At 41.6% G+C, this 23,667-nt stretch overlaps 1 protein-coding gene across 2 annotated transcripts in view; it reads left to right on the top strand.

Moving 5' to 3' along the window:
- The window catches only part of ZNF704 (zinc finger protein 704), a 236,700-nt gene extending 213,277 nt beyond the window's left edge, over positions 1-23,423 (top strand). The window contains exons 8-9 of one of the 2 annotated variants that reach the window (XM_032759913.2): positions 15,507-15,604; positions 17,437-23,423. In XM_032759913.2, coding sequence (XP_032615804.1) covers positions 15,507-15,604; positions 17,437-17,548 — 210 coding nt within the window. In that variant the 3' untranslated portion in view covers positions 17,549-23,423. The remainder of the gene's footprint in view (positions 1-15,506; positions 15,605-17,436) is intronic. The other variant, XM_058443764.1, reaches the window with a different exon arrangement.
- Positions 23,424-23,667: the final 244 nt, after the last annotated feature.

Here is a 23,667-nt window from a genome sequence, read left to right as displayed (position 1 = left end):
GAACAAATAGTAGAGGCATGCAAGAAAAATACAAACATCAGAATGCCAGAAGTACTATATTTCTTAAATGATATTTGTAAACTCATCAGCAGATATCACTTCTCTTCAAAAAGGTGTTTTGACTGGCATTTCAGAAAACTATAAGAGAGTTTCAACTGTTCATAAACAACTTGTTGGAAATATATCAAGATTTTTTGTGTGTTGGTAGTGTATTTGTATGTTTCCAAAAGACTGTAAAATTAATAGCTGAACTCAGATCTTGTATGGAAAAAATGGTGTTTATCATTATAAGTAACTATAAAATTTATTACTTAGGAAATATTGTTCTGTACGTATGTCATTTTGAAGGCTCAAAAAAATACATTAAAATCATTTTTCTTTCAAAGTCTGAATAATCCATGCTGATGGATAATCTGAAAATAAATGAGTGCTGAAATATGCAATCAGACTTAAGTAGTACATAAGAATTGATTTGGCATATTAAATGATTCCTGTCTGATAAATCACTGTGAATTAACTTGATTCCTACCCATTCATTTAAAAAATATATTGGGTCTTTTATAGTTTGTCACAGAACAGCCACAGACAAGCCCACTGTTGATGCTCACAGTGGTGTATAACTCCTGATAAGGTTCAGGAAGTGGCTTACGGTAACAGATATTAACCTTATTTTCTCTTCTCCACCCGTCTCTCCAAGGACCTCACAAAAGCTTCTTATTGTCAACCACTGGCATCTCCCAGAGGTTTCCAGCAAAGTCTAAAGCCTTCTGTGGAACTGATAAAAATGAAAGTGGCTGAATGAATTGTGCTGTGCTCTGTTGATGAATATTTATTAAATTCCATAGAGGAATAGCCAAGAATAAAAAGCATACTGCTGGAAGCAATTTAGGAAATGGTGGCTTCCAGAAAAGACTCTGGGAATGTGATTTGTAAACAATACCATGGGTCTGGAGTCATTTTTAAAGTTGTATTTTCATTGAATAGTGGTAACTTCTGGTAGCTCTGCAAGAGTGACCTTGTTAGTAGACATTAGAAGAGGGCAGCTTAGATGTGTTGGTATTAGTTTTGCTTCTGGCAAGAACACTGATCCACTGATGTAGGTGTCAGGGGTTAACAATCTGTTTGGGGACTTTTTTTTTTTTTTTTTTGGTAGACATAAAAAGACCCAGAGTGGCTCTTGGTATCATTTTTGAGACAGCCTCTCTGTATTAACCTAAAATGGCAGCCACAGTTACAGAATTATTGAGACCATCTATTCTGCATCCTATTAATTCCTGCCTTTGACTTGGGAAGAATTTTCAGTGGTGTATGGGAAGCATACACCATGTTGCTCATCTGGTACTATAGCATGTAGATGGAACAGCACAGTTCAAACCTCTTTCAGACTACCTCTGTGACCAAGCAAACTGGAATTTTTTCCCCTTTGCTTTTCTAACTAAATTGTCTTCTGAAGTATAGGGAAATCACTCTGAGGGGCTCTTTACTAGCTCCATGTCCTCCATGGTTCTTATGTGTCTTACACACTAGGATACCAGCCAGGATACCTTATATCATTTGTTTTTCAACAATAGAATGTTAAAACTCTGCTACGGTCTCAGTGCCCTTGATTTTTTACAGAATCCCTCATTTCACTCTGTGTTGATTACCTGGGACATTCTAGACAAAAGCTTTGACAGAAAGTATATATATGATATACAAAACATACCGTATATACGATATATAAAACATACCGTAGCTGGATTAAGTAGGTATTCCACTAAAATCCTATGTGAGCTTTTTTTTTTTTTTCTTGAAACAGGGTCTCAGTCCATGACCCAGGCTAGAGTGCAGTGGTGCCATCACGGCTCACTGCAGCCTCAACCTCCCTGGGCTCATCTTCCCCACTTCAGCCTCCTGAGTAGCTGGGACTACAGACGCACACCATCACACCTGGCTAATTTTTGTATTTTTAGTAGACATGGGGGTTTCCCATATTGCCCAGGCTGGTCTTGAACTCCCGAGCTCAAGCAATCTGCCCACCTCAGCCTCCCAAAGTGCTGGGATTACAGGCTTGAGCCACCGCGCCCAGCTGGGAGCTTCTGATTTATTCTTTCACCAGAGAATTCCCAATTGTGCTGATTGCGTAACCTGTTTCAGCAAAGGCTTTAGACTGATTTTAGCAGTCAAGCTTGCCATTCCTATTTAAAGATAAAATAAGGGTGGGGTGGAATTTTCAAAGGTTTTTGTTTTACCCTAGAAAGACAAGAAGGCTACAACTAAGAATGTTCTTTATGTTGCTAAACTCTCTGGCCATGCTTTAAAAAAAAAAAAGCAGGTGCTGCTGTCCTCCTCCTTCTCCTGGTGGGCTAGCTCTCATAACAGCCTACCCACACAGATGTAGGACTGTTGTACACCCACGGACAGCGTGCCAGCAGCTGTCCCTGAATGCTCCAGGAGTGCCAGGCAAGCCAGGTAGAATTTAAAAACGTGTGAATTCCTACCCTCTAAACTGGTGTAATAGGGTTTTCCGACCAAAGCTCTAAAAGTTGTAAGTTATAATGAATTTGTATTAATGATGGCTTCAATTGTGTCCAAACTGAAGAACAGAGAAATATTCATGTTATAAAATGCTTTTCAAAAAAAAGTACCTTTATCCTTGTACTCTAAAATAAATACCCTGAGGTTGACAACCCTGTTTAGAGTTCACTTTTCTCCCACATCTTTGAGACGTGGTATTGAAGAGGGATACTTTTGTACACTTCCTAGAAAGTGAGAAAAATCCCTTTCTGAAAAATCCCAAGGGTTGCAGGATTTTATTTATTCATTTGCCTATGCTAGATTTCCTGAACATTGGACTTTAATAAGTTCCCTGGGTAAGACCTCTTCCCAGAGGTGTGTAGCTGAGAAGGCTGAACTGCATATTTAACAAATGTAACTGGAAGTTCAGTCTTTTGTAGCCTAAGGCTGTGGGGAGAGGGGTAGGAAAGAGAACATCCTTAATTACAACTTTCTTTGACATGTTTTTCCCTAATGACCTGCCTTCTCTCCTAATTATCTCCATTTCTTTCTCTCTCTTTTCATGACAGAAAACTAAGAGCTGTTGGCCCCTTTATTAATCAGCTCAAGGCTGCCATAAAATACCATAGACTTGGCAGCTTAAACAACAGAAATTTATTTTCTCACAGTTCTAGAGGCTACAAGTCCAAATCAACGTGTTGGCCAATTCAGTTCTGGTGAAGACCCCTTCCTGCTTGTAGATGGCTGCCTTCTCACTGTGCATGCACAGTCGAGAAAGAGAGAGAGAGAGAGAGAGCACAAGCACATGCCAGGGCACTGGCAAGCCAGGGAGAGTGAGCATGGAGGAATTCACCAGCCTCTGCTATCCCTTCTTAAAGGACACTAATCCTGTTGGGTCAGGGCCCCACCTTTATGACCTCCTTAAAGGCCCTGTGTCCAAATACAACCACACTGGGGATTAGAGCTTCATCATATGAATTTGAGGGACACAAACATTCAATCTGTAACAGCCCCTAAGAAAGCAAGTATAAGCTAGTCAACCTGCTATCCAAGAGCAGTTCTAGGAGGCTTCAGGCTGTTGGGGAGGGTCTCCAAAGCTGAAATAGCAGTGCTTAATTGTCAAATGCTTAGCTGGTTTGAGGTTTCTTTTTTAATGCCTTGAGGGAAGATTCAGAATTATATGAGGTTAAAACCAAGCCAGAGGCCTTTTTCTCCCCCCTCTTAAGAGATAAAAACTTACAAGAAAAGAAATTTCTCCTGCATTTCAGAAGAGCACAGCATCTCTAGTGTGAGGCTTACTTGCAAATCCTGGCTCTGGCATTTGTGAACGCCATGTGATCCTTCTAAAGTAATATCCTCTACTCTAGTACTACCTCTTAGAGTGGTGTCATTCACACAGTGCCTGACGTGTAGCTGACATTGCAGATCTCCTACCATCATTGCTGCCTTTACTGTGTCTAAGTACTGTATAATGGGTCAGAGAAAGTGGCTCCTCCCTATTTACAATTCATTCCTGTAACACAGATATACTCAACACATGGGAGAGATTAGTCACAATTTTTACAGACTATAACTTAAATTTTTTTTTTTATGTTGGGAACCTTCCAGATACGTTTTGTTTTTGTTCTTTTTTTTAATTATACTTTAAGTTTTAGGGTACATGTGCACAATGTGCAGGTTTGTTACATATGTATACATGTGCCATGTTGGTGTGCTGCACCCATTAGCTCTTCCTTTAACATTAGATATATCTCCTGATGCTATCCCCCCACCCTACCCCACAACAGGCCCTGGTGTGTGATGTTCCCCTTCCTGTGTCCATATGTTCTCTTGTTCAATTCCCACCTATCAGTGAGAACATGCGGTGTTTGTTTTTTTGTCCTTGCAATAGTTTGCTGAGAAGGATGGTTTCCAGCTTCATCCATGTCCCTACAAAGGACATGAACTCATCATTTTTTATGGCTGCATAGTATTCCATGGTATATATGTGCCACATTTTCTTAATCCAGTCTGTCATTGTTGGACATCTGGGTTGGTTCCAAGTCTTTGCAATTGTGAATAGTGCCGCAATAAACATACGTGTGCACGTGTCTTTATAGCAGCATGATTTATAATCCTTTGGGCATATGCCCAGCAATGGGATGGCTGGGTCAAATGGTGTTTCTGGTTTTAGATCCCTGAGGAATCGCCACACTGACTTCCACAATGGTTGAACTAGTTTACAGTCCCACCAAGAGTGTAAAAGTGTTCCTATTCCTCCACATCCTCTCCAGCACCTGTTGTTTCCTGACTTTTTAATGATCGCCATTCTAACTGGTGTGAGATGGTATCTCATTGTGGTTTTGATTTGCATTTCTCTGATAGCCAGTGATGATGAGCATTTTTTCATGTGTCTTTTGGTTGCATAAATGTCTTCTTTTGAGAAGTGTCTGTTCATATCCTTCGCCCACTTTTTGATGGGGTTGTTTGTTTTTTTCTTGTAAATTTGTTTGAGTTCATTGTAGATTTTGGATATTAGCCCTTTGTCAGATGAGTAGATTGCAAAAATTTTCTCCCATTCTGTAGGTTGCCTGTTCACTCTGATGGTAGCTTCTTTTGCTGTGCAGAAGCTCTTTAGTTTAATTAGATCCCATTTGTCAATTTTGGCTTTCATTGCCATTGCTTTGGTGTCTTAGACATGAAGTCCTTGCCCATGCCTATGTCCTGAATGGTATTGCCTAGGTTTTCTTCTAGGGTTTTTATGGTTTTAGGTCTAACCTTGAAGTCTTTAATCCATCTTGAATTAATTTTTGTATAAGGTGTAAGGAAGGGATCCAGTTTCAGCTTTCTACATATGGCTGGCCAGTTTTCCCAGCACCGTTTATTAAATAGGGAATCCTTTCCCCATTTCTTGTTTTTGTCAGGTTTGTCAAAGATCAGATGGTTGTAGATGTGTGGTATTATTTCTGAGGGCTCTTTTCCGTTCCATTGGTCGATATCTCTGTTTTGATACCAGTACCATGCTGTTTTGGTTACTGTAGCCTTGTAGTATAGTTTGAAGTCAGGTAGCATGATGCCTCCAGCTTTGTTCTTTTGGCTTAGGATTGACTTGGCAGTGTGGGCTCTTTTTTGGTTCCATATGAACTTTAAAGTAGTTTTTTCCAATTCTGTGAAGAAAGTCATTGGTAGCTTGATGGGGATGGCATTGAATCTATAAATTACCTTGGGCAGTATGGCCATTTTCATGATATTGATTCTTCCTACCCATGAGCATGGAATGTTCTTCCATTTGTTTGTATCCTCTTTTATTTCATTGAGCAGTGGTTTGTAGTTCTCCTTGAAGAGGTCCTTCATATCCCTTGTAAGTTGGATTCCTAGGTGTTTTATTCTCTTTGAAGCAATTGTGAATGGGAGTTCACTCATGATTTGGCTCTCTGTTTGTCTGTTATTGGTGTATAAGAATGCTTGTGATTTTTGCACATTGATTTTGTATCCTGAGACTTTGCCGAAGTTGCTTATCAGCTTAAGGAGATTTTGGGCTGAGATGATGGGGTTTCCTAGATAAACAATCATGTCATCTGCAAGCAAGGGACAATTTGACTTCCTCTTTTCCTAATTGAATACTTTTTATTTCCTTCTCCTGCCTGATTGCCCAGGCCAGAACTTCCAACACTATGTTGAATAGGAGTGGTGAGAGAGGGCATCCCTGTCTTGTGCCAGTTTTCAAAGGGAATGCTTCCAGTTTTTGCCCATTCAGTATGATATTGGCTGTGGGTTTGTCATAGATAGCTCTTATTATTTTGAGATACATCCCATCAATACCTAATTTATTGAGAGTTTTTAGCATGAAGGTTGTCGAATTTTGTCAAAGGCCTTTTCTGCATCTATTGAGATAATCATGTGGTTTTTGTCTTTGGTTCTGTTTATATGCTGGATTACGTTTATTGATTTGTGTATGTTGAACCAGCCTTGCATCCCAGGGATGAAGCGCACTTGATCATGGTGGATAAGCTTTTTGATGTGCTGCTGGATTCGGTTTGCCAGTATTTTCTTAAGGATTTTTGCGTCAATGTTCATCAGGGATATTGGTCTAAAATTCTCTTTTTTTATTTTGTCTCTGCCAGGCTTTGGTATCAGGATGATGCTGGCCTCATAAAATGAGTTAGGGAGGATTCTCTCTTTTTCTATTGATTGGAATAGTTTCAGAAGGAATGGTACCAGCTCCTCCTTGTACCTCTGGTAGAATTTGGCTGTGAATCCATCTGGTCCTGGACTTTTTTTGGTTGGTAAGCTATTAATTATTGCCTCAATTTCAGAGCCTGTTATTGGTCTATTCAGAGATTCAACTTCTTCCTGGTTTAGTCTTGGGAGGGTGTATGTGTTGAGGAATTTATCCATTTCTTCTAGATTTTCTAGTTTATTTGCATAGAGGTGTTTATAGTATGCTCTGATGGTAGTTTTTATTTCTGTGGGATGGGTGGTGATATCCCCTTTATCATTTTTTATTGCATCTATTTGATTCTTCTCTCTTTTCTTCTTTATTAGTCTTGCTAACGGTCTATCAATTTTGTTGATCTTTTCAAAAAACCAGCTCCTGGATTCATTGATTTTTTTGAAGGGTTTTTTGTATCTCTGTTTCTTTCAGTTCTGCTCTGATCTTATTTATTTCTTGCCTTCTGCTACCTTTTGAATGTGTTTGCTCTTGCTTCTCTAGTTATTTTAATTGTGATGTTAGGGTGTCAATTTTAGATCTTTCCTGCTTTCTCTTGTGGGCATTTAGTGCTATAAATTTCCCTCTACACACTGCTTTGAATGTGTCCCAGAGATTCTGGTATGTTGTGTCTTTGTTCTTGTTGGTTTCAAAGAACATCTTTATTTCTGCCTTCATTTCATTATGTACCCAGTAGTCATTCAGGAGCAGGTTGTTCAGTTTCCATGTAGTTGAGCGGTTTTGAGTGAGTTTCTTAATCCTGAGTTCTAGTTTGATTGCACTGTGGTCTGAGAGACAGTTTGTTATAATTTATCTTTTTACATTTGCTGAGGCATGCTTTACTTCCAACTATGTGGTCAATTTTGGAATAGGTGTGGTGTGATGCTGAAAGAATGTATATTCTGTTGATTTGGGGTGGAGAGTTCTGTAGATGTCTATTAGGTCCACTTGGTGCAGAGCTGAGTTCAATTCCTGGATATCCTTGTTAACTTTCTGTCTCGTTGATCTCTCTAATGTTGACAATGGGGTGTTGAAGTCTCCCATTATTATTGTGTGGGAGTCTAAGTCTCTTTGTAGGTCTCTAAGGACTTGCTTTATGAATCTGGCTGCTCTTGTGTTGGGTGCATATATATTTAGGATAGTTAGCTCTTCTTGTTGAATTGATCCCTTTACCATTATGTAATGGCCTTCTTTGTCTCTTTTGATCTTTGTTGGTTTAAAGTCTGTTTTATCAGAGACTAGGATTGCAACCCCTGCCTTTTTTTGTTTTCCATTTGCTTGATAGATCTTCCTCCATCCCTTTATTTTGAGTCAATGTGTGTCTCTGCATGTGAGTTGGGTTTCCTGAACACAGCACACTGATGGGTCTTGACTCTTTATCCAATTTGCCAGTCTGTGTCTTTTAATTGGAGCATTTAGCCCATTTACATTTGAGGTTAATATTGTTATGTGTGAATTTGATCCTATCATCATGATGTTAGCTGGTTATTTTGCTCGTTACTTGATGCAGTTTCTTCCTAGCCTCAATGGTCTTTACAATTTGGCATGTTTTTGCAGTGGCTGGTGCTGGTTGTTGCTTTCCATGTTTAGTGCTTCCTTCAGGAGCTCTTTTAGGGCAGGCCTGGTGATGACAAAATCTCTCAGCATTTGCTTGTCTTAAAGTATTTTATTTCTCCTTCACTTATGAAGCTTAGTTTGGCTGAATATGAAATTCTGGGTTGAAAATTCTTTTCTTTAAGAATGTTGAACATTGGCCCCCACTCTCTTCTGGCTTGTAGAGTTTCTGCTGAGAGATCAGCTGTTAGTCTGATGGGCTTCCCTTTGTGGGTAACCCAACATTTTTTCCTTCATTTCAACTTTGGTGAATCTGACAATTATGTGTCTTGCAGTTGCTCTTCTCAAGGAGTATCTTTGTGGCATTCTCTGTATTTCCTGAATTTGAATATTGGCCTGCCTTGCTAGATTGGGCAAGTTCTCCTGGATAATATCCTGCAGAGTGTTTTCCAACTTGGTTCCATTCTCTTCGTCACTTTCAGGTACACCAATCAGATGTAGATTTGGTCTTTTCACATAGTCCCAAATTTCTTGGAGGTTTTGTTTGTTTCTTTTTATTCTTTTTTCTCTAAACTTCTCTTCTCACTTCCTTTCATTCATTTGATCTTCCATCACTGATACCCTTTCTTCTAGTTGATCGAATTGGCTACTGAGGCTTGTGCATTCGTCATGTAGTTCTCGTGCCTTGGTTTTCAGCTCTGTCAGGTCCTTTAAGGACTTCTCTGCATTGGTTATTCTGGTTAGCCATTTGTCTAATTTTTTTTCAAGGTTTTTAACTTCTTTGCCACGGGTTCAAACTTCCTCCTTTAGCTTGGAGTAGTTTGATCATCTGAAGCCTTCTCTCATCTTGTGAAAGTCATTCTCCGTCCAGCTTTGTTCTGTTGCTGGTGAGGAGCTGTGTTCCTTTGGAGGAGGAGAGGTGCTCTGATTTTTAGAGTTTCCAGTTTTTCTGCTGTTTTTTCCCCATCTTTGTGGTTTTATCTCCTTTGGTCTTTGATGATGGTGACACACAGATGGGGTTTTGGTGTGGATGTCCTTTCTGTTTGTTAGTTTTCCTTCTAACAGTCAGGACCCTCAGCTACAAGTCTGTTGGAGTTTGCTGGAAGTCCACTCCAGACGCTGTTTGCCTGGGTATCAGCAGCGGAGGTTACAGAACAGCAGATATTGGTGAACGGAAAATGTTGCTGCCTGATTGTTCCTCTGGAAGTTTTGTCTCAGAGGAGTACCCGGCCATGTGAGGTGTCAGTCTGCCCCTACTGGGGGGTGCCTCCCAGTTAGGCTACTCAGGGGTCACGGACCCACTTGAGGATGCAGTCTGTCCATTCTCAGATCTCCAGCTGCGTGCTGGGAGAACCACTGCTCTCTTCAAAGCTGTCAGTCCGGGACATTTAAGTCTGCAGAGGTTACTGCTGTCTTTTTGTTTGTCTGTGCCCTGCCCCCAGAGGTGGAGTCTACAGAGGCAGGCAGGCCTCCTTGAGCTGTGGTGGGCTCCACCCTGTTCGAGCTTCCTGGCCGCTTTGTTTACCTACTCAAGCCTCGGCAATGGCGGGCACCCCTCCCCTAGCCTTGCTGCCGCCTTGCAGTTTGATCTCAGACTGCTGTGGTAGCAATGAGTGAGGCTCCGTGGGCGTAGGACCCTCCGAGCCAGGTGCGGAATATAATCTCCTGGTGTGCCGTTTGCCAAGACCATTGGAAAAGCGCAGTATTAGGGTGGGAGTGACCCGATTTTCCAGGTGCCGTCTGTCACCCCTTTCTTTGACTAGGAAAGGGAATTTCCTGACCGCTTGTGCTTCCCGGGTGAGGTGATGCCTCATCCTGCTTGGGCTCACGCTCGGTGTGCTGCACCCACTGTCCTGCACCCACTGTCGGACACTTCCCAGTGAGATGAACCCGGTACCTCAGATGGAAATGCAGAAATCACCCATTTTCTGTGTCACTCACGCTGGGAGCTGTAGACTGGAGCTGTTCCTATTTGGCCATCTAATTTAAAATTCTTTAGACTCTTCTGCGGTCACACCTAACCAACAAACTATGTACATATAGCCCAATAATTTTATTTAGTTAGAAATATTATCATATTATACTGTCCAAGTCCATTATATGCTTTATAAAACATGCCACAAAATAGAAATTAGAAATGGTTAAGAAACAAAAACAAATTGAAATGCGGAGACCACTAAGAGAGAGAGTATTTGCTTTATAGGGCTTTATTTTAGGGCACACATTATTTCCATCAATGATACGGCAGGATGGAAGAGTGCAAAAAGCAGGGCTTTGACATCATTCAGAAGTGAGTTCCAAGGCCAGCTGTGTTCAAGTCAGACAACGGTGTTCAAACTCTGAGTCCATTTACTGCGTGGCCTGGACAGTGCACTTAACTTCTCCATTTTCTCATCTATAAAATGGAAATTATGGTTATGATAGGGTTGTTGTGAAGATTAAAATAGACAACATATGGAAGACACTTAGCTTATATAGCAGGCTCTCAGCAAATTACTTCTGCTGCTAGTTTTACCTCTGGGATGTTCTGCAGGCCACTTCCCTGCTCAAAGCCTAAATTTCTCTATCTGTAAGATGTAGATATAGATTATTTATCTTGCAAGTTTGCTGTGAGAATTAAAAGAGCTAATAGATAACCTACTTGCCTGTCTTTCACATTTGCAAACACTGAATAAATGGTAGTTGACTGCCCCAGTTACTTCCTTGGTTTCTCCACTCTCATCCTCAACTAAAATAAGAAGCTGAAACATGACTGTCTTGCCATTAAAAGTCTCAAGAAAAACTCACATGTCATATTGAGCTTCCCACTGAACTAAGCCACATATAGAAGTTTGAAGTGGGTCCTCTGTCTTTTGCTATGTTGTACCCTGTAGAAATGCATGTACTGAACTCCAGAGTTAAGAGAGCCATTAGCAGGAAGAAGGACTTTGGCGAGGGGTCATTCCTGTAGGAGGTCCATGTTGTGGTTTGCAAGTGTCCCCCAAAGTTCATGTGTTGGAAATTTAATCCCCAGTGCAGCAGTGTTGAGAGGTGGAACCCTTAAGAGGTGATGGGGTCTAAAGGACTCTACTCTCATGAATGGATTAGTGTCATTATCAGGAGAGTGGGTTTGTTATAAAAACAAGTTCAGCCCTCTCTTAAGTGAACTGTTACCCTTCCACCCTTTGCCCTGGGATGACACAGCGAGAAGGCTGTTGTCACATGCAGGCCCCTTAACCTTGGACTTTCCAGCCTCCAGAACTGTAAAAAATAAATTTCTGCTCATTATAAATCATCCAGTCTCAGGTACTCTGTTATAGCAGCACAAAACAGCTGAAGACAATTCATATCCCTCAAACCCTGTTCCTGGAATTTTCAAAACCCTGTTCCTCATGCGTCCCCCACCCTGCTGCTTCTGTAACTTTCTCATCTCAGAAAGTGGCACCACTGTGCCTCCAGCCACTTGGGCCAGAACCTGAGATTCATCCTTGACTCCTCAATTCATCCTTGATTGATCTAAAGATGCAATTTTCTTTGTGCCCCATCCTAACTCACAAGTCCTAGGCTGTGCCTCTAAACAACAGGAATCCAGCCCCTCCCCACCACTGCCGCCATACCTAGTCTAAACCACCAGTATGTCTTTGCCTGGAATACTGCAAAAGCCTCTTAATTCCAGGGCTCCTTTCCAGGCTGTCTACTGTCCATTCTCCAAAGTGCCAAAGTGATCTGTTTAAGGCATTAATCAGATGTCTTGCTTTAAAAACTCTCCAATGGCTTACTTATTGCGATTAGAATAACATTCAGATCCCTTATTGCAGATCAGAGGCATAGCTTGATACTTCCGTCTCCTCTTCTCCCACCCTCCACCTCCCACAAAGTGCCCACCCCCTTTTCTGCAATGCCTTGTAGGTGAAAGGTAACCTCCGTGGGAGGCCTTCTCTTACCACTCAAAATAAATAAATGTCCTCTCCTTCTATTACACTTTAGCCTATTACCCTATTTTATTTCTGTCAGCTACTTATCACTAAAATGATCTTGTGTGATTTTGTATTTATTGTCTGTCTTCTCACTAGAACGTAAGCTCCACGAGGGCAGAGAATTTGTTTTGTTCACAGCTATATCCTCAGAATCTGTAACAATGCCTGGTACATAGCAAGTACTTAATAAATATCTGTTGAATGAAGAGTATCCAATAATCTCATATCACTTCATGCAAAAGGACTATGGCAACTTTGCATGATCTAGAAACTTCCACATTATCCCTGGCTGATGGAAGTAGTGTTACTATCATGTCAACCAAACTTTTCCAGTTCTCTGACTAAATGAAGTGCGGTGTTCTTGGGATTCTAGAAGTTCTGCAAGAATTGTTAAATTTTTATGTTTATTTTCCTGATAATTTAAAACAATTCATGTAAGCATATCAGAGATCATCTACAGTGACTGTAGATGTCTCAGGTATTCACTCCCTCTAGTTTGCTGTTATTCATCCTGTACAAAACCAAAGCCATTATGAGATGGGGTGAGGAGGATTCTGCTCTTGGAGGAAGCTGCATATCTATACACATGAAATGAATGCACTGAACTCCAAAGCTTTTATTTTTAAAAACTCTGAATATTACCTCTGCTGGCCCTTGCTCCACCCAACTTTAGCATGAAGACCAGTGGTATAGAATAATTCAAACTCATGGCAACAATGGTTCCAAATGTTAGATTTTTACTTACCTGTATAACTTTTTTTTTTTTTTGAGATGTGTCTCACTCTGTTGCCCAGGCTAGAGTGCAACGGCACAATCTCGACTCACTGCTGCCTTGAACTCTCCACACTCAGGTGATCCTCCCACCTCAGCCGAGTAGCTGGGACTATAGGTGCACATCACCAATCTGGCTAATTTGTGTATTTTTAATAGAGATGGGGTTTCACCATGTTGCCCAGACTGGGCTCAAACTCCTGGACTCAAGTGATCCATTCACCTTGGCCTCCCAAAGTGCTAGGATTACAGGCGTAAGCTACCACTCCTGGCCCTACCTGTATAATTTTTTAAATGTCTAAGTTTTGTGCTCCTATAACAGAACACCTTAGACTGGGTAATTTATAATGAACAGAAATTTACTGACTAACAACCTGGAGGCGGGGAAGTCCAACATCAACATGCTAGCCTCTGTGAGGGCCTTTATGCTGCATCATCACATGGCAGAAGGTGAGAGGGTGAGGGGGGCCAAACTGGCCCTTGTAGAACACTAATGCCACCCATGGGAGTGGAGCCCTCATAGCCTAATCACCTCTTAAGGGCCCCACCTCTTAATACTATTACAATGGCAAGTAAGTTTCAACATAAGTTTTGGAGGGGACAAACATTCAAGCCATAGCATTAAAATTAATGTCTGGGAAAATAACACTGATGATCTCTATTAGGCCATACTTGCATTGCTATAAAGAAATACCTGAGACAGGGTAAGTTATAAAGAAAAGAGGTTTAATTGGCTCTACAGGCTGTACAGGAAGCACAGTGGCATCCGCTTCTGGGGAGGCCTCAGGGAGCTTTTACTCATGGTAGAAGGTGAAGCAGGAGCAGGCACGTCATGTATGAAAGCAGGAATGGGCATAAAACAACCACAGTCTTATGTAAACTCAAGAGTGAGAGATCACATATCACCAAGAGAATGGTCCAAGCCATTCATGAGGGATCCATCCCCATAATCCACACACCTCCCACCAGTCCCCACCTCCAGCACTGGTGATTACTTTTCAACATGAAATTTGGGCAGAGACATACATCCGAACTGTATCATGTGCATTCCTTTACGCTGAAAGAGAAGAGAAAGTACTAGTACCTGTACTAGAGAAAAGCAATTCTCTGAGGATGTTTGGGGAATGCTCCCATGACTTTTAAGTGACAATGCTATTCCTGTGACCACGTTGGCTCCTAGGTTTTTATATTTATTAAATGTCTGTCCTCCTACATATGGCAATACTGATTAATTAGTTGAAACATTATTTTTCCTTTGTTAAAAAAAATTAATTTGTTGCAGCTTTTAAGAATTCCAGAAGCTGGGAAGATTATTTAGTGTTAGGAGACAGGTAATGCAAAGGACTGAAGTGAGTAATGCAGGAGGGACTGAGGACCGTAGGGACCCTCCTGTATGACTGAGGGACAGAAAAGCAACAGGGTTAAACACACGTCCTGGTGCCAGGGAGAGCTGCAGCACAGCCCTGGGTCTACCATGACACATGCCATGACCTTTGGCAAGTTACTTAACCTCCATCTGCCTTGGTCTCCTAATCTATAAAATGGAAACAATAGTAATACTGCATGGGGTCGTTGTGAAGACTAAAGCTGCTGTGAGTGTACCTGCACGTAGTGAGCGCTCATTAAGTGTTCGGTGGGTGGCATACGTTCTTGATTTGCTCAGGCTCTCTGCCTCTTGCCTTTATTCCTTCCTGTTTGGACCTGAGAGTCTGCTGATGGGGTGTTTTTTACAAGAACCCATGTATTTAGTGGCAGTGATTGATCCACTAGAGCCAACGGAAGGCCTAGACCTGCATTGTGTCATTGTCGCTTACTAGCTGCGTTATCTTAAATAAATCGCTTAACCTCTCTAGGTATGTTTCATCTTCTAAAAAGGGAATCATGAGCCTTGCCCTACTTGACAGGGTTCATGAGGATCAAAAGAAATAGACAGGAATGTACTTTAAGATTTAAAATATTATTCAAGTGAAAATATGGTATTATGAGCCAGTTGAAATGCATAGATACGAAGTAAAAAAATGTTTGAGATATTGGCTGTTGGTGGGTCTTCTCTGTTTGGTAATGCATTTTAATTCTGCCATGAGCAGCCCTCCTCCATTTTAATGTGTGGTCTCTGTGAGGAAAGTATTTCATCTCTGCTTCCTTTTTTTTTGAGACAGGATCTCACTCTGTCACCCAGGCTGGAGTGCAGTGGCACGATCTCAGCTCACTGCAACCTCTGCCCCAGGGTTCAAGCAATTCTCCTGCCTCAGCCTCCCAAGTAGCTGGGATTACAGGCACACATCCCCACACTTGGCTAATTTTTGTACTTTTTGGTAGAGACGGAGTTTCGCCGTGTTGGCCAGGCTGATTGAACTCCTGACCACAAGTGATCCGCCTGCCTTGGCCTCCCAAAGTTCTGAGATTACAGGTGTGAACTACCGTGCCCGGCCTCATCTCTGCTTCTAATGGTCAAGGACCAGTGTCCACATAGCAAAGGTTAACTAACTGCATGGGTGGAGAACCTGCCCCATCAACTTTGTTTTCCATGTATTCACCAGGTGTCACCCACACATCATCATCCGGTGGGCACAGGAGAGCAGAGACAGCACGCGCACACGGTCCTGTCCTCCCCACCCAGAGGCACAGTCAGCTTAAGGTATGACAGCTTAAAAAACTCCACACACCTCACCACAAGAGAATTAACTGAAAAACAGAACAGCAGAGAGAACCCTGAGAAATGATCTTCTATAAAATTTCTCCACAATTGACAAAATGCCCTTTCTTTTTTTCCCATGGTTTTTCCCATCCATTACCTATTAATGAAGATTTGTTGTTTTAGGGGGTAATGATTTACAGTAAGATTTTGGTTTTTTGTTTTTTTCTTTTTTTTTTTACAGAATAGGTAATGGTGATTATTGGGTCTATTTAGAGCCATGTTGTATTAATCTCTATATTTAATGAACTATAAGATACAGTTTTTTATTTTTTTGAGACGGAGTCTCGCTCTGTTACCCAGGCTGGAGTGCAGTGACGCAATCTCGGCTCACTGCAAGCTCTGCCTCCTGGGTTCACGCCATTCTCCTGCCTCAGCCTCTCCGAGTAGCTGGGACTACAGGCGCCCGCCACCACACCCGGCTAATTTTTTGTATTTTTTTTAGTAGAGACGGGGTTTCACCATGGTCTCGATCTCCTGACCTCGTGATCCGCCCGCCTCAGCCTCCCAAATAAGATACAATTTTTAATGCAGATCAAGAATGATCTCCCCAGAAGTTCCTTAACCAAAATACAATAGTCCCCTTTTATCCACAGTTTTACTTTCTGTGGTTTCAGTTACCCAAAGTCAATTGTGGTCCAAAAATGTTAAATGGAGAATTCCAGAAATAAATGATTCATAAGTTTTAAATTGCACACCATTCTGAGTAGTGTGATGAAATTTCATGCCATCCAGCTCCGTCCTGCCTGGGATGAATGTTATCCCTTTGTTCAGTGTATCCACACTGTCTACACTACTCGCCCATTAGATTGACTGTTACAAACTGTACTTGTGTTCAAGTAACCTTTCTTTTACTTAATAATGGACCCAAAGTGCAAGAGTGGTGAGGCTGGAATTCAGATATGCTAAAGACAAGCCATGAAGTGCTTCCTTTAAGTGAAAAGGTGAAAGTTTTCAACTTAACAAAGAAAGAAAAAAAATTTTATACTGAGGTTGCAAAGATCGACAGTAAGAATGCATCTTCAATCCATGAAACTGTAAAGAAAGAAAAAGTCATGCATAATATATATATAGGGTTTGTACTATTTGCAGTTTCAGGCATCCACTGGAGGTCTTGGAACATATTCCCCACCCTTAGCAGGGACTGCTGTACTAGAAATTGAGAATGGAGGGAGCATTTGAAAGTACCTACTTAAAAACTTGAAAGAGCAATGTTGCTCTCTACTGGCATTTCTTGTGTTTACTTATTTAATTCAGTTTTATGAAGATGCCCAAATGGACATGTCCACAAGTAGACACATAGAAGCTTAAGGGATATGGTAGCAAATTTTAACAGTTGGGTGTAGTGGCTGTAAAAACAACCAGCACATATTAGAGTCTGAACCTAGAGAGAAGTCGCTCTGTCTCCCAGGCTGGAGTGCAGTGGCGCGATCTTGGCTCACTGCAACCTCTGCCTCCCGAGTTCAAGTGATTCTCCTGCCTCATCCTCCTGAGTAGCTGGGATTACAGGTGCATGCCATCATGCCTGGCTAATTTTTGTGTGTTGTTAGTAGAGACAGAGTTTCACCATGTTGACAGGCTGGTCTCAAACTCCTGACCTCTGGTGATCCGCCCACCTCGGCCTCCCAAAGTGCTGGGATTACAGGTGTGAGCCACCATGGCCAGCCTTTTTTTTTTTTTTTCTCTCCCTCACTCTTTCAAGAGATTTTTGAGCTCTCCATAGAATGCCCATTGAATTCCTCCCACTAAACTAACCTTCCTCATCTGTCTTACAGGAAGCCCAGGGGAGAGGGCAAAAAGTGTCGGAAGGTGTACGGGATGGAGAACCGAGACATGTGGTGTACCGCCTGCCGCTGGAAGAAGGCCTGCCAGAGGTTCCTCGACTGAAAGACTCCCAGGCAGAGGGGCTCGGGGCCCTGAGCCGCTCCTGCCCTGGGCTGCCACTGCAGGTGTTGGAAAGAGCTTTTCCTACTGAGTAAAACACAGTTGAAGCTGGGAAAAGCCCTTTCAGGAACCTTGGAGGAATAACAGCAAAAACACAGAAAAATTGTTTAAGTCACCACCCATGACAAAAGAAAGTTGCTCTTACTGAGAACCCAGCCTGGAGCAGCTATAACTATTTTTTTTTTCCTTCAAAAGAAAAGTCAACTTTTTTTTGCTGTATGTCTAGACTTAAAACTGTGGACTTCTGTCGCAATTGAACCAACAAAGCCCATTTTACCTAGAAAGGAGGCATATTTTGATAAGCTTTCTGAATTATGCCATTTCCAAGATTTTTTTGACACTTAAAAACAAGCTACAGGTTATTCAGTAGCGTTTGTACAAAGACCAATACTTACTTTTGTTGTGAATAATCTTTTCCCTATTTTCCATTTGACTTCTTGGAGCAGTATGTGTCAGGATGTGTTGCAAGAAAGCGCAGCACTCTGGGCATCTTTTCTACGGCTTTTTATTTGTTTTTCTTTTAAGAATGACCCCAAACTGAACCATGGTAGAGCTATTAGCTTGTAGGGCCCCAGATGGCATAAACTCGAGAAGGGATTGTCCACGGAAATCACCAGCAGACTTCAGCCCCAAGCTGAGTTCAGGAAGTCCAGCTGTCACTGTTGGGAAACATCTAGGAGTCTTCCTTGGATCCATAAGAAGCTCTTCCCCTAAAGGCAGCACAGCTAACTCTACTCTCTACCTGCCACAACTCAGTCAAGAACTGGCACCTGTAGCCATCTGGGTAAGCCTCGATGCTTCTTTCAGGGATGTGACACAAATGGCAACTCGGAGCTATTTGTTACTGCTTGTCTGTCAAGATTGTAGCCAGGTTAATGGGTCATTTTCCTTCTCTCCAGACTCCACCACTGACTGATTTCAGAAGAGGTAGAGAATTCCAAACTGTCCCAGCAGGTTTGCTTTAGGCGACAGAGCACAGCCCACATGGCCCCACCTGTTGAGAAAGTCATGTTAGATCAACAAACCACTTCCATTCTGAGTGCACTTTTATAGGTTTTATGCTTTAGCATGTCTGGGAGATGAGTTAATTAACAATATAAACATTATGTGAGTAAATGGAAAGTCCAAACTTTAAGTTTTTCTTATAAAAATATTGGAGCTATTCATTTAAGAATTTGCTCAAAAGGGAACATACAGAACACCAAAAGGAAAATGCTTGTAGGTATAGGAATTTCTCAATTTAGTAGGGCCAGGGCTTGCACTGTGTTCCATTTATTGGGCTTTGTAACTTACTTGCTTGTTTGTTTGGGGGATAGTGGTGTGGGGAGAGGGGAGTCGTCAAGCCCTATAAATAAGCTCATTCTCTATCTATCTACCCGACTCTCAGTTGCCCTGCTAAAGAGTTATTTCTCCTATACCTATGCATAGTAGGAAGAGCACCTTATAGGAGGCACTGTATAGGGACAGGGGACATGGGATCAGCCATAGGAATGTTAAATGAAATTGCACAGAGGAAAGTTTAATATATGTCTAGAGATTGTACATACACTTTTTTAAGCGTAGAAAGAAGACATCTAGTAATGACAGATATTCTTTTTATATACAAGCAAAAGAAAGTATAAGGAGGTTCCACAGCACAACATCCACCATCTGTGCATTCACATATTATGGGACTTTTATTTTTTAAACTCTCATATAAATTTTTTAAAATTACTCCTTGGAAGAGATCCTGGTTTTTTTCTTCATTTATTTTTTTCTTTAAAAACATTTATTTTAAGAGAAGAGAAAAAGAGCTTCATCTAATTTTGCATCTTGATTACCAATCAGTACTAGTCACGGCACCAGCAATACTGTATGTTTTAGACTTACAAGGTCAGCCAAGAAACGGCATTTTTTTAAATGCAGAAATGTGTTTGTTTCTTCTACTCTAGCATGCCCTTTCTCCTCCTGGTGTCCTGTCACCCCCTATGCAGCACCACTGATGCGAGATGATGCTCTGGCCTGGTCCAGGAAGCCCTGAGCTGTGGGCAGATTGCCCAATGGCCTTGGGCGGCCAGAGCTGGTCACCTGTTTAAGCAAGTTCACCATGTGTTTAAATGACAGGGTACAGTCCTGGACCAGAGGTTTTTCTCTTCAGCAAAGCTCCCTGGCCCTTGATTGTTGGACTGTTACTAACAGAAAAAGATTCAAGTCATGAAGTATAAAATCCATCCTTCATCCCAGAACTTTGAAACACAAGGAGGGAGAGATCTTTGCTATGGAGCAGTCCTGGAGCAAAGCCCCGTGGCTTCCACCCCCAGATATATGCCCCATGAGTAGTGCTGAGCTCCAGCTTAGCTGAGCCAAGCTCAGTCCTTACCTGGTGTTCAGCCAGTGCACAGGTATAAGCAGAACTATAGAGCTGAATGTAGCTTCCCTGGGATCTCTTCTCCTTTCTAAAGCATTTTTCACACGGTTCTGTACCTCCTACCCAAGTTGGGGCTGCTTTCTGCCTGCTAGCCCAGTGCTCTGTGTACTTTTCTTTTCTGGCTTCAGGTGCAGATAGACCCTCAGTACCTTCCTGGACACAGACACATATTCCCTGGACCAAGGCATGGAATAACTAGTAGACCACCAAGCCACAGGTGGCTGGTCTTGAAGAAAAGGGATTATACTCCTTATAGGCCACCCAGAAAGCTATGAATTCCAATATACACCACTGATCGTGCAAGTTAGGGTTTTTTTTTAATCTAGCATTATTTTGGTATATTTTGGAACTAAATGAAGTGCCAAATTAGCCAGACATTCATTTGATGCCATCTCTGTGGAACCAAGTTCTCTGTGTGTGTTCGTTTGGCTGGGGGCGGGGGGGGGGGGGGGGGGGGAAGGAGGAGGAGGGGAGCAGGCTGGCGGTGGAACTGGAGCCCTGGCCACCGCAGGGAGCTCAGAGGCCTATCTGTGCAAAAGGCATGCAAAACAATGGATTCTGGTCCCAAAATATTTCTAAGTAAGGCATGATGTAGCCTTTTGATTTTTTTTCTCCTTTGACACCCCAGCCTTCAGAACAGGTTTTTCATCTCTCTCCAAAGAAGTCATTTCATAGTGACTGACAGGACATTCTCCAGAGAGCAACAAAGCAGAGTGGCCAGCAGGCAGTGGTGTTAAGCCTTGGGCCTTCCCAGCAGATGTGTGCTGCATTGGTGGGAGGCAGTGTGACAACCTGGAGAAAACACACAGGTAGCAAGGGAGTCGGGGGGAGGTACAAGAGGTCTCTGGACACCTGGCTCTTGCTCGTCTTCTTGGTGCTGATCAGCTAGTGGTCACCATCCCTAAGTACCTCCCAGGGAGCTGCCATTTTCTCCTCTGGGAGCAGCTGCCTGAAGCAAGGAGAGAATGACCTGAAGGGAAGTACCTCCGGCCAAGAGTGCAGGGCTGCTGTGCCCAGCCCGAGCGGGCCATCTCTAGCAGATACGGACTTCTCTCCACCACACTAGCTGAAAAGTTTTCTCCCTTGGTTGGCAAAAGCCAGTGTCAGGAAAAAACCTGTGGATTTCTGACCAAGAATGTGTGCACTTAGCTGCAAAGTGCCTGTCAGCGGCTCCAGGCACCAACAAGGTGCCCTTTTATTAGACAGTTCCTGCCCGAACATAACCATATTGCAGATGAAAATTTTCAATAGAGAATGACACAATTCTTGACCTTTCTAAAAACTTTTCAAAGAGATAGTCACATGTGTATATGTTGCAAAAGATTTTTGAAACGGAAATGTCCTCCATTAAATCTCAAGAGCACTCGAGTTTTAAGTCTGCTGTTTCTGGTGTCACACTAAGCCACACTTTTGAAAGCAGCCCTGGGTTCTGAATTAGTTGGCACTGCTGAATCCATGTTCCCCCTTCATCAGACTCCAGATTGCAGCATTCACTTGCAAAGGTTCAGAGAAAAGTGGCCAGAATTGTACATATCACAGAGAATACCTTGAGAATAGTAGCAAAATACTGTAAATAATATTCATTTCCTCAGGGAAAAATAAAGGGCATGCAAAAACAGGTCTGGAGACTCCTAAAACTAGGAAGAATTTTGTTATCACTAAAGTCTTTTATAGTCAGAACATTTTTTTTTTTTCAAATGAACATGGTATCATTTCAAGACAAATTTACGTGAACTGGGCAGTACTGACATTTGTGCGGCGTAGGGGAGTGCCCTGGGAAAACGGTTTGGAGCTGACCTGTAGCCTAAGGCTAACATTTGAAACACAGGTGCAATGCCTGGGGGTGGGGGAGGGGGGCGGGGGAGGTGGTATTCTTAGACTCATGTAAGGCTTTTTCTGAATGTAATTGTGAATACAAAGCCTTGCTGGTCCTTTTTATCATTACCCAATGGATGACTGTTTATTAGCTATCAGCAGAATTCCATAGGTGAAAGCAAGCCGTGAACAGTGTACATTTTGCTTTAATAGCATGTTAGCGAACAAACTTCCATGGACTCTTGTGGACAAGGTGCTGCTTTTTCTCATGACTCTGTAGAATTGCTATCGACCACATCTTCTGTAGCACTGACCTGTGTGAACTTGGGGAAGAATTTGTGCATACAAATGAGTGGAAACAGAGGATTCATGAATATGAATGAGAATGTGAATCATTTTGGAGAATGCCCTGGGCACACGGGTCAACTGGAAATTTCATTTCTCTAAGAAAGTAGCCCTACCAGCGGCACGGACTGTCCCTGTTCCTCGTACCTGTGGGGATTCCTCCATATTGGAACTGTTTCATGTGTCTTTTTTGCATTGTAACTAGCCAAACCTGAAGTCAGTAAATAAAATGAGATTAGCACTTTTTTTAGGTACCAGTTGTATCACTGAGTAATGTACACCAATAGAGCAAGAAAGTATAAAATGCATTTAAGACCAACTGGTTTGCTTATTATGACTGACTTTGAAACAGCCCATATCCAATGATATACATGCTTTAAAAGGTATATCTATCATAGGACCAGGAACCAAAATGGGAATTTTACTTCTGGTCTGTTTTGTAAATAGTTCCTTTTTTTGAAGACAATCTCATGTTTTATAACTTTTGTTGTGGGTCTGAGAATCACAATGGTAATATGTTGTGGCAAAACGTAATCTTTAAATACAAAAACAATTATAACTTAATTTTCCAAATAAAACAAGAAATATACTGATTAGGCTTCTACAGTTCTAAGAGACATGACACTTTGGTAATAAGTGTCAGTACTCTACTTCTCAAGTTAACTGGAAATATTTTACAAGATGCAGTGTTTTGTAATCACAAAGAACACAGACATTTTGCGAGAAATGACCTTGGTTTTATACATTGTAGCTTATTTTTTAAAATACAGTATTTTACCAGACAGGAAGTGTTAATATTATAAGTAATTCCTGCTCACCAAACGAAGGGCTATGTCTCTTTTAAGCAAATGTTTTGATGCATATCTTTTTAATTAACCCTCTGCAGCAAGAGTAGAAATACAGATCAGATGGAATGGGTATTATAAGAGAATCAAGATAGCAACAGCTACTCCTTTTATCATTACTAGTGTGTATTTTCAAAGTATGGAAGAAGATGCCTGAAGAGTCATTTTATATATTTTAAATCTAAAAAATGTTAACAGGTATGCTTATAGGCCATGGGAGACATATTCTTATAAATTTTTTAGTGTAAAATGATGATAAATTCTATGTCACAAAGACAAGTTTACCACTTGACCTACCAGAATCACAGATACTTGCATTTAACTAGCAAGTATCATTTGGTGGAAATTTCTAAAATCATAGATAGATAGGCCCAAAGATAGAATTCTTAGGTGATCAGTAGTGTTTGTTTAAAATAATTTTGTCCTGAGCACTAACTATATAACTGTAATTTCTATATAAGAACAAGTGCTTCCAAGATATAGTGGAGGGAAAAAAGAAAAAAGGGAAAATAAAAAACAAAACAAAACAAAAGAACAAGTGCTTGATTTTTCACTGTGAAGAACTAGCAGGCACATGAGGTTGTGATCAGAAAGTGACTGTGTTCCCAAGAACCAGGAAACAGAGGGAAGTTGTGAAGAGTTTATTAAAA

The sequence above is a fragment of the Hylobates moloch genome, unplaced genomic scaffold, assembly GCF_009828535.3.
Source record: "Hylobates moloch isolate HMO894 unplaced genomic scaffold, HMol_V3 SCAFFOLD_9, whole genome shotgun sequence".
Lineage (NCBI taxonomy): Eukaryota > Metazoa > Chordata > Mammalia > Primates > Hylobatidae > Hylobates > Hylobates moloch.
The sequence above is the reverse complement of the archived record's forward strand: the minus strand, read 5'-3'. Positions and strand labels throughout refer to the sequence as shown.